This window comes from Colobus angolensis, unplaced genomic scaffold (genome assembly GCF_000951035.1).
Source record: "Colobus angolensis palliatus isolate OR3802 unplaced genomic scaffold, Cang.pa_1.0 Scaffold89, whole genome shotgun sequence".
NCBI classification, from domain to species: Eukaryota; Metazoa; Chordata; class Mammalia; order Primates; family Cercopithecidae; genus Colobus; species Colobus angolensis.
The window spans coordinates 1,086,603-1,097,223 of record NW_012122820.1 but is presented as its reverse complement, the minus strand read 5'-3'; the positions used below and the strand labels follow the sequence as shown (position 1 = coordinate 1,097,223).

At 59.5% G+C, this 10,621-nt stretch overlaps 1 protein-coding gene across 1 annotated transcript in view; it reads right to left on the bottom strand.

Annotated features, from left to right (window-relative positions):
- Nucleotides 1–10,621, bottom strand: part of CFAP74 (cilia and flagella associated protein 74) — a 114,583-nt gene that overhangs the window by 69,763 nt on the left and 34,199 nt on the right. The window contains exons 7-11 of the mRNA XM_011930994.1: nucleotides 5,280–5,453; nucleotides 4,212–4,322; nucleotides 3,204–3,306; nucleotides 2,109–2,266; nucleotides 537–738 (exon numbers count right to left, since the gene is read on the bottom strand). Coding sequence (XP_011786384.1) covers nucleotides 537–738; nucleotides 2,109–2,266; nucleotides 3,204–3,306; nucleotides 4,212–4,322; nucleotides 5,280–5,453 — 748 coding nt within the window. The remainder of the gene's footprint in view (nucleotides 1–536; nucleotides 739–2,108; nucleotides 2,267–3,203; nucleotides 3,307–4,211; nucleotides 4,323–5,279; nucleotides 5,454–10,621) is intronic.

The window sequence follows — 10,621 nt, the reverse complement described above, 5'->3', positions numbered from 1 at the left end:
TGGCGAGTGAATGAGTGAATGAATGAGTAAAGGATAAGTGAATGAGTGAATGAATAAGTGAATGAATGAATGAGGAATGAGTGAATGAATGAATAAAGGATGAGTGAGTAAATGAATGACTGAGTGAATGAGTGAGTGACAGGAAAGCTGTCCCCTGGGTGCTATCAGGAGGGCTTTGTAGCAGGGTGATCCCAGGCATGTGGTCTGAATGGCTGTGCACATCTCCCTGGCAAGGCAGCTGACCCAGCTCTCTACAGGGCCAGGCAAGGTGGTCCCAGACTGGGGGGCAGCAACACTGCTGGGGGTGAGGCCAGGACACTGGACCCTGGCTGGGGATGCTGCGGCCATGGGCCTCTCTCATGTGGTGGGTCTGTGGTGGGTCTTGTCCCCTTGCCCCTGAGCTGAGTGGCGGCCACTCAGCGGGCTCAGCAACCCCCTGCAGGTGGCCGTGGCGCTGAGGTCCTCAGAGGATGTCTCACCACACCTGAGCCCCGAGGCCCCACCTGCCCTCCACAGGTGTGTGGCATTTTGCTCACCGGCGTGTACGTGTTGGCTGGGGCTGTGGTCTTCTCCTCGCAAAAGTCGGAGATGTAGTTCCAGGTCTTGTCCCTCAGGGTCGGCCGGTGAGTGGCACTGGCCGGGGGACACTGTTTCTTTCTTTTGTCCTCCTCAGCCTCCTCTTTCAGAATCCGACGGACGATCTCCTGCTTTCTGAGCTTCTGCTCCTCCTCAAAGGCCCTGCGTGGAGTCGCTTCTCAGACAAGTGTGAGAGGTCCCCTGCCTCTACCTTGCCCCAGGTGAGAGGAAGCCTGGCGGCCCCTCCCTAGAGCTTTCCTGGGGGCTCCCTCCTGCCCAGCAGGGCTCTTGGGGTGGGAACTTCCTGGTCCTGGGGCTAAACACAAGCTCCAGTGGGGAGCAGATGGGCAGAGGCCAAGCTGGAAGTTCTAGGTTTAAACCCCAGCCCTGCCCAGCCCAGCCATGCCCAGCTTAGCCCTGCCCTGCCCAGCTCAGCCCAGCCCTGCCCGGCCCAGCCCTGCCCAACCTAGCCCATGCCGGCCAAGCTGTCCTGCCTAGTCCTGCCCAGCCCAGCCATGCCCAGCTTAGCCCTGCCCTGCCCAGCTTAGCCCTGCCCTGCCCAGCCCAGCCCTGCCAAGCTCAGTTCTGCCCAGCCCTGCCCAGCCCAGCCTTGCCCAGCTTAGCCCTGCCCTGCCCAGCCTAGCCCATCCCTTCCAAGCCCAGTCCTGTCTAGCCCTGCCAAGCCCAGCCCTGCCAAACCCAGCCCTGCCCAGCCCGGCCCTGCCCACTTAGCAGCCCAGTCCCCCAGCAGCCTTGGCTGCCCCGAGGGCTTCTTCCCAGCCCTTGTTTCTAAGCTGGCATGGGGCTGCCACTGAGGGTAGCCCCAGGGCTGAAGACGTTCATCCACTCACTGCAGCTGCACCTCCTGGGTGCTTCCTACATGCCAGGCCTGCGCCAGGCTAAGGGATGTGTAGGCGTCGCTGCCAGGACCCCCCCCAAGGTGGGCAGGCTGACGGGTGGTGGAGAACCCTGATCGTGACTCGGGGGGTGGGGAGGACGCACTCAGGGCTCTGTGGCACCCAGAGGAGGATGCCTTGCCCAGCGAGAGGGCCAGGAGCCCCCGCCCAGGCACATCCTAAGCAGTGATTGGCCAGGGCCGTGGACAGGGGGACTGGGATGGGGAGAAAGGGCCAGGCTCCCGGGATGAGGGCAGCTTCAGGCAAAACCCAGGACAGGCTCCCTGGAGACTTCTGGGTGGGCCAGGAAAGAGCCCGCCCGTCCCTCCTCCTGAGAAGTCAGAACAGGAGCCGGAGGCTCTCGAGAGGGGACGGGGTTTCAGAGTCTCAGAGGGGAGAAGGGGCTGAGGGTTGGGCATGGACTGGAGTAGGGGCAGGGCTGGGCAGGCTGAGTCAGGCCCAGGCAGGGCAAGGGTGGTGGCCTGGAGCCCCTGTTCCCGTGCCCCACAGCTGCCTGAGTGGGGGCTCTGGGAGAGAGAGCAGCTTTGCTTAATGTAAAGCCGAGTCCCCTTGGCTCTCCCTGCACCCACTGACTGGGCAGGTGCCTCCCAGTGGCACCTCTGCCACCACCCTCACCTCTTCTGGGCCTCCAGCTCCTGGCGCCGGCGCTGGTGGACAAGGTGCCTGAACGCATCCCCGCCCTGGGCCAGAATCGCCTTCTTCTCAGCCTGGACCCTCTGCTCCGCCAGCTCTGCCTTGGCATGGCCCCATGCTTGGAACTTCCGCAGTGTGTCCTTGGAAATAGAGAGCACTGAGGTGACAGCGTCAGCACACGTGGGAACACACACATGCTCACACCTGCACACCTGTGCACACACCTATGCTCATACATGCAAAGCTGCACACACGTGCTCACACAGGCACACCTGGACACATGTGCACACACACGGTCACACATGCACACACACGGTCACACACGCACACATGTGCACACACATACGCTGATACATGCAAAAGTACACACATGCGTGCACAGATGCTTACACACGCACACACGGTGTGTGCTCACACATACACACATGGTCACACATGCACACATGTGCACACACATACACTCATACATGCAAACCTATACATATGTGCACACACATGCTCACATATGCACACCTGCACACACATGCACACACACATGCAAACCTGCACACACACATACAAACCTGCACACACACACACACACACACTGGGCCTTAAACCAACATTGACGTCTGCAGATCCCGTTGGAGACAGCTGGCAAATTGTCCGCACAACCCAAGCGTGGGGCTGGGGCTGTCCCTGCACGTCACCTGCCCGCCTCTGCCCGTCACCTCTGAGCCTTTGCAGATTCTGTTCCCACCCTTCCTGCCATTTTCGCAGCCTGAACCCCCAGCCTTGGGCCCAGGGCATGGCCTCGAGGTGCCCGGGCCCTCCATGTGTCTCCTCCAACAAGACCAGGCCCCATGGGAGCAGGGCTGGGCTGTCTGCTCCTGCCTGACTCCAGTGCCTGGCCCTGACCCGCATAGAACCCATGGGCAAATCTGTGGCACAGGCTTGGGAAGCCTCCAGGGGCCACCAATTTATGTGGGTCAACCGTGGACACCTGAGGACACAGGCCTGGCTCCCAAGGAGCAGGGGCCCAGGGATGGACCGAGGCAGGGGCCGAGGGAGAGGCTGGGTGGGGCTGCGGGGGCCTACCCGGTTCGCGGAGATGCTGCCCTTCAGCGCCACCACCGCGTCCATGCGTCGCCTCATGTGCTCCTGGCACTTCATCTCCTCCTTCTTCTCTTGCTCTCGGATTCTGAGGAAGGACATTTAAACATTTTTGAGGCTCTGTCATCCAGGCTGGCATGCAGTGGTGCTATCACAGCTCCCAGGCCCAAGTGATCCTCGTGCCTCAGCCTCAGCCTCCCAAAGTGCTGGGATCACAGGCGTGTGCCACCACAATCGGCCACATTTTTAACTGAGGAAGTGACACAGTGATGCCGTGTGGGGTATAATTAAAGGAGCCTCGGTGCTGTCATTTCCACCAGGAACATGATTAACAGGGATAACACAAGAGGTGGGATGGGCAAAAGATGCTGGCGTAGAGGCCACGCCATGACGACACGGCAGGAACACGCCCCGGAGGGCCAGGCCACGAGGACACGGCAGGAACACGCCCTGGAGGGCCAGGCCATGACGACACAGCAGAAACACGCCCCGGAGGGCCAGGCCACGAGGACACGGTAGGAACATGCCCAGCGCGTCTCAGGGGCCTCTTCTGAAAAGAAACAGCACCTCACACTAAAAATACATGTTTATTGGTTTTTGATGATAAGGTGATGATTCAATAATAAAATCAGGAGGCCGGGCGCGGTGGCTCACGCTTGTAATCCCAGCACTTTGGGAGGCCGAGGCGGGCGGATCACTTGAGGTCAGGAGTTCAAGACCAGCCTGGCCAACATGGTGAAACCCTGTCTCTACTAAAAATACAAAAATTAGCCAGGCATGGTAGCACATGCCTGTAGTCCCAGCTACTCAGGAGGCTAAGGCAGGAGAATCACTTGAACCTAGGAGGCAGAGCAGTGAGCCAAGATCATGCCACTGCACTCCAGCAAGCTTCCATCTTAAGTAAATAAATGATAAAATCAGGGAATGTCAAGACAAAAGCAAGTGACACGTATTCTTGGGTTTCTCCCTGAGGACATTGAAGGGAGGCTCTACCTTCCCAGGGAGGCCTTCAGGAACCGCACGGCGACCTTGTGGTTCTTCCGGGCATCCTCCAGCAGCTTCTGGTGCCTGAGCCCGAGCTCCTTCTGCGTGTGCAGGGACTTCCTGTGGGGACGCGGGGCCATCAGAGGGCATCACACGTCCCATCTGCCCCCAAGCCCTGCACAGCTGGAGCTCCTGTCCCAGAGACGCCGTGGGCCCTTTCGCTCAGCTCTGTCCTGCACAGCCTCCCTTGGGGAGGAGCGAGGGTCCCTGGAGAGCTGGTGCCGTGGGCCACACAGATGTCAAACTCTCCACGCCACTGGGGCTCCAGTGCCAGGGAACCACCAAAGGCAAGGTTTGATCCCAGCTGGGCAGGGGTCTGGGAAGAGTATGGCGCAGGTACAGCAGTGCTGTGGGGAGGAAGGAGGCAGGGGCTGGGGACCTCGTGTCTGCAGCCAGGGCCTGGATTCCACAGGGGTTTGTGGCCTGGGCAGCTGAAGGGAGGGAACGAGATGGGGGAGGGGACGGAGGCCAGAAGGGGGTCCCGAGGAGAGAGGCTCACGGCAGGTTGCGACAGCTGGCCTGATGGCCTGTGAAGCACTTGGGGACTGGCCTAGGAGGTGGCTGGGCCCTGGCTGAGCAGGAGACTCATGACAGAGGACATGTGGGGAACAGGCCTGAGCGCTCCATGGCCGTGGTGGGTGGGGGCCGTGGGAGGGGTGCAAAGGAGCAGCCAGAGGTGGGGATGGAGCCTAGAGAATGGCCTGGCTGGGAAGAGGATGGGGCTGCCGGAGGGAAAGGGGAGGGGCAGTCTCGCTGGAGTGCAGCTTTAGTAGCCGGCTTTAGTGGCGGTATGGTGGCTGTGGCATCTCGGGAGGGCTGGGGCTCTGGGCAGGTGCAGGGGGGAGCCTGACACTTGGGAAGGACTCAAGGGTCCGGCAGAGGAGCAAGCTGGGAGGAGGCAGGGAGGGTGCAGGTGGAGCCGGACAGATGCGGAGGGTGAGGAGACCCCTGGGGAGAGGGCAGAAGGACTGACAGGAGCTGCTGGGACGGGCGCAGGTGGGCCTGGGTGCTGCTTACCGGATTCTCAGCAGCCGGTTCCGCTCCATCTTCCCCAGGGCCTCCTGCTCCCTGCAGAGCTGCTGGGCTGCACGCACCTGGAGCCGCCGCCCCGCAGCCTCTGCCTCCTCACGGTCAGCTGTCTGGAAGGCCTCGAGTCGCCCCTCCTGGATCTCAATATGCCACATGGCGTTCCTTCAAGCAAGAGGCAAAGCAGCTGGAGACGGGCCCCACGGTCATCCTGGGGGGGGTTTCCCGGCACCGAGTTCTGACAAATCCTCCAGGCGGACGTCGAACACTCCCTCCTCTACGCGCCATCTCTGCTCTGAGTGGCCCAGACGCTGAGGCCCGCCCTGCCTGCCTCCAACCTCAGGAAAATCACTATGGGTTCAATGCAACCCGGCTAGAGCCTGGCCTGCACTCCCGCACGCCACCGGCCGGCCCGAGGCCGTGTCTGTTGGCTGCGGTGGGCCTGGGGCGGGCCCTGCCCAGCCTGAGGAAGGCCTTTGGGAAGGGACAGCCGTGACTCTTTGGCTGGGCTGGAGGATCCCTGGTGCGAATTGACCAGCACCCAAGACCACCTCTCAGTCTTCAAATGTGCCTGGGGCGGGGGCTGTGGAGCGGGTTCGGCCGGCCCTGCTGGGTCCACATGTCCTGGATGACAGGGGACCTGCCTGTCCCCTGGTCTTGGGCGAATTTGTCCTCGACTGTGAGTGATACGGCATCTGTGGTGGCCCCGGATGACACGGTGCCCTTTGGTTCTTGGCACAACTCAGGGAAATTTCCGGGGAATCTTTAGTTGGAGGAGTGCGTGTGCTGTGGGGGCCCAGGCCGGGAAAGTTCCTTCTGAGGATGTGGACAGTGTCCTTCTAACAGCGGCCAGGTGAGAGCATGTGGCCGCTGGGGAGGTGGCCTGGCCAGAGACGCCTGGTGGAGGGATGCAAGGAGCCGCTCCTGGAGACGTGCGAACGGTGCCACCCAGAGATGTGGCTCAGGCTGGGGCCGGCCACGTGAGGATCGGAACCCTGGACAACGTCAGACACAGGAGTTTAGCCGGCATCCTCCCCGCATTTCTGACATTCCACGCGACGTGTGCCGCAGTTCTTTCCTAGACACCCTGGATCATGCTGATTTCCACTTCCTCTTTCATTAAAAGCTTTTCCTGTGGGGCGGAGTCCAGTCTCTCTCCCCACTGCAATGCCCGGGGCAGGGGTCCCACCGCCGTGGCCCTCTGTGAATAAAGTCTGCTTTACATCATTTTGAAAAAAATCATGAATACATGTTGAATTGAGATACTCATTGGTTTTCTCTTTTAACGTGTGAATGTCAAGAATTTCTAATCTTGAACCTTTTTCGGGGCTCCTAGGATCTAAACTCCAACTTGGCAAGGGAGGTGTGTGTGCGTGTCTCACACATGGCTGGATTTCAATGTTTAATGTTTCATTTACCTCCTGAGACTGGGTTCGACTTTCCCTCTCTCGTTCGCCCTCTTGGTGTCAACGTCGCGGTTGTGTCACTGCAATTTAGGAACTGGGTATACCATGTTCTCTGTGGGGGTAACTTTAAACATTTGGCTCCTTTCCAGGGATCATGGGTCACCGGATCTCTGGCTGGTATCCTGCCACGCGGTGCGTTTGTCGCTTCCCGAGTCAGGGGGACTCTGTGGAGCTTCCACGTGTGGGGTTATTTCTATTCCTCCCTCGCATGACTCATGAAATTCTTGACTCTGAAGATTCATGCTCCCATCAGCTCTGGAAATGATGTTCTGCTGGATGTCGCGTCCTCTGCCCAGTGATCAGTGCTCCAGCGGCCACGTGAGCTAACAGCTTGTGGGGTCTCTTAGGTAAGAGGCAAGACATTGTCTCAGACGTGGTCGTCGCCCATTCCTGCTGCTGTAGGAAAATACCTGCGACTGGGTCTTCACAAACCACAGAAATTCATTCCTCCCAGTTCTGGAGGCCGGGAAGTCCACAGTCAAGGTGCCAGCAGCTTCGACGTCCTATGAAAGCCTGTTCCTTGAAGGCAGTGCCCGTCTGTGTCCTCATGTGGCAGAGGGACAGAAGGGCTCCCTCAAGCCCTTTTATGAGGCACTAATCGTCTCCACCAGGGCAGAGCCCCCATGGCCGAATCTCCCGGAGACCCCACCTCTTCCTGCCGTCACCTCCGTTTGGTTTGGACGGATTTGGTTTGGACGTGTGTCCCCCGCAGGTCTCGTGTGTCCCCGGCAGGTCTCGTGTTGAACTGGACCCCCCGGTGTTGGAGGTGGGCCTGGTGGGAGGTGTTGGGGTCGTGGGGCGGCTCCCTCATGAAGGGGTGGGCCATCTCCTTGGTGACGAGCGAGTTCACGGAAGATCTGGTTATTTGAAAGTGTGTGGCACCTCCACCCTCTTGCTTCCCCTCCCACCGTGGGAGACACAGTTCCTTCACCCTCCACCGTGATTGGAGGCTTCCTGAGGCTTCCCCAGAAGCAGATGCCATCACGTTCCCTGTACGGCCTGCAGAACCCTGACCAATCAAACCTGAGTATCACGCTGTCCACCAGGCTGCAGTGCGGTGGCATGATGTCAGCTCACTGCAACCTCCACCTCATGGGTTCAAGCGATTCTCCTGCCTCAGCCTCCTGAGTAGCTGGGATTACAGGCGCCTACCACCATGCCTGGCTAGTTTTTGTATTTTTAGTACAGACGGGGCTTCACCATGTTGGTCAGGCTGGTCTCAAACTCCTGATCTCAGGTGATCCACCCACCTCAGCCTCCCAAAGTGCTGGGATTACAGGTGTGAGCCACTGCGTCTGGCCCAAACCTCTTTTTTTTTTTTTCTGAGACGGAGTCTCGCTCTGTCGCCCAGGCTGGAGTGTAGTGGTGCGATCTCGGCTCACTGCAAGCTCTACCTCCTGGGTTTACACCATTCTCCTGCCTCAGCCTCCCGAGTAGCTAGGACTACAGGCGCCCACCACCATGCCCGGCTAATTTTTTGTATTTTTTTAGTAGAGACGGGGTTTCACCGTGTTAGCCAGGATGATCTCGATCTCCTGACCTCGTGATCCGCCCCCCTCGGCCTCCCAAAGTGCTGGGATTACAGGTGTGAACCACCACGCCTGTCCACCTCTTTTCTTTATATGACCCAGTATCAGGCATTTCTTTACAGTGACACAAAGACTGACGGACAATAGGGTTGAGTTCCAGCACACCAATTTCAGGGGCACTGGCCTTCAGAGCAGAGCAGAGGCTGATTGGGAAAGACTGGGATTTTGAGAACGGGAGCACGGACATTTGAGGGTATCTGCACACATCTGAGCGAGCGCCCCAGACCGCCAAGCCCCTCTGCATATCCGTCCACATGGAGGCAGCTTTCTCCTCCCTCGAAGGCAGTCTCTGCTGCCTGGGGGCCCCATAACACCTCCCTGAGGGGCTGCCAGATCTCCTCATGACCCCCTTACCATCCCCTGTGGCCTGGATGCTCCCAGGAGCAGGAACAAAGTCTGACCTGAGAGGAGAAGGATCCCAGAGGGGAAGAAAGCAGCCAATCTACACAGCAGGACCTGGGGGAAGGTGTGTGGGAATGAATTCCAACCCTGCCAGACCACAGAGGGAAGAGCCTGTCCGACGCCGGCCTGGGCGTCTGACGTGGACGTGCCACCAGCCTACCTGCCCACCATAGGCAGCTCCCGTCACACACTCAGCGGGTTGAGGAAACCTGGACCCAAGAGAGACCTGCACTGTGGAAAGCTAGATGCCAGAAAGTCATGCAGAAGAAGGAATCCCAATGTTTGGAGGGACAGCCTGTTGGAAAGTTTGTTGTTGCTGTTGTTGAGATGTGGTCTTGCTCTGTTGCCCAGGCCGGAGTGCAGTGGCGCAGTCTCAGCTCACTGCAGCCTTGACCTCCTGAGCTTAATCAATCCTCCCACCTCAGCCTCTTGAGTAGCTGGGATTACAGGTGCACGCCACCACACCCAGCTAAGTTTGGCATCTGTTGTAGAGATGGGGTTTCACCATGTTCCCAGGCTGATCTCGAACTCGTGGGCTCAAGTGATCTGCCCACCTTGGCCTCCCAAAGTGTTGGGATTACAGGTGTGAGCCACTGTATCCAGCTGTTAGCAAGTGTGACGGCGAGTGTGACGGCGAGTGTGACCACATAGGGAAGACATGCTCTTCGTTGCGGCTCAGTGAGGAGAGTCCTGTGCCCTTTGCAAGCACTGAGGTGCACTCTGGCATGCGCGGGGGCCCGGGCAGGGATGCTGCCTTTGAGCGGCTCCCTGTTGCCCTGGGGTGCTGCTGGGCCTGGGAGGGAGTCATGCTGGTGCCTGGGTGGGCAACAGGGCAGTGTGTCTTAGCGTGGATGGGTGGAAGCGGTTTTGGGCAGTGGTTAATTGATTTTTGGGTCCCTAGGGCTGAAGTAGATGGGGACCCCACTCAAGTCCCAGTTTATCTGAAGATTCAGTGTAGTCAGCCGCGGAGGTAATGATGAAGGTTGGAGGCTGGAGAGGTGGGACCCGGCTGGTTTTGAAGATGGAGGAGGAACACAGGCAGCTTTGGAGCTGGAAAAGGTGAGGACACGGATTCTCCCCGGAGGCTTCCGTGGGGAACCAGCCCTGCCCACACCTTGACTTTAGCCCAGTGGGACCCGTGCCGGGCCAATGACCTCTAGAACTGCAAGCTCATAAATCCGTGTCCTGCTGAGCTGTTGAGTTTGTGGATTTGTCACTGCAGTGATGCGACGTGCATGCAGTCAGAGAAGCCTCAGAGCAGGCCGGGCCACAGCACCAGGGCCCCGCTGTGGGTCCCACGTGGCCAAGCAAGGTGCACACAAAGCCTCCTCTTCGTGCTGAGCTGGGCGTGGGAAAGTGTCACGTGACGAGGTTGCACAGAACACGCGTGTGATAACTCACGGCCTGCCTCCCACCAAAGCAGCCTCCACCAGGCAGGGCTCTGCTGCTTCCTTCACGGGGGAGGCCCAAAGGCTTTGGTCGGTGTCTGGCACGCAGTGGGCACCCTCTTACCATGTGGGGAGGATGGGTGAATGAGAGAGTGTATCTAAGCCACCAGCACAGATTCAGGCACCTCCCAGTAGCCCCCAGGCACAGGGATGGGACACGCACAGGCCCAGCACAGGCGCTAAGGACCGGGAGGTGGTGTGAGCAGGCAGGGTCGTCTCTAGGGCTTCCTTTGGCGGTTCCTGGGACCTGCTGGCCAGAAAGTGCCCGTGAGGCCAGTCCAACAGACGCTTCTGCCAGCCCGTGGCCCCCTCGCGTGCAGAGCTGCTGGTTCTGGTCGAGCTGCGTGTGAGACACATGCATGCGGCATCCCGTCTCCAAGATGACTCCAGGGAGCCCTGGCTGTTCACGCCTGAAGTCCCTCCACAGG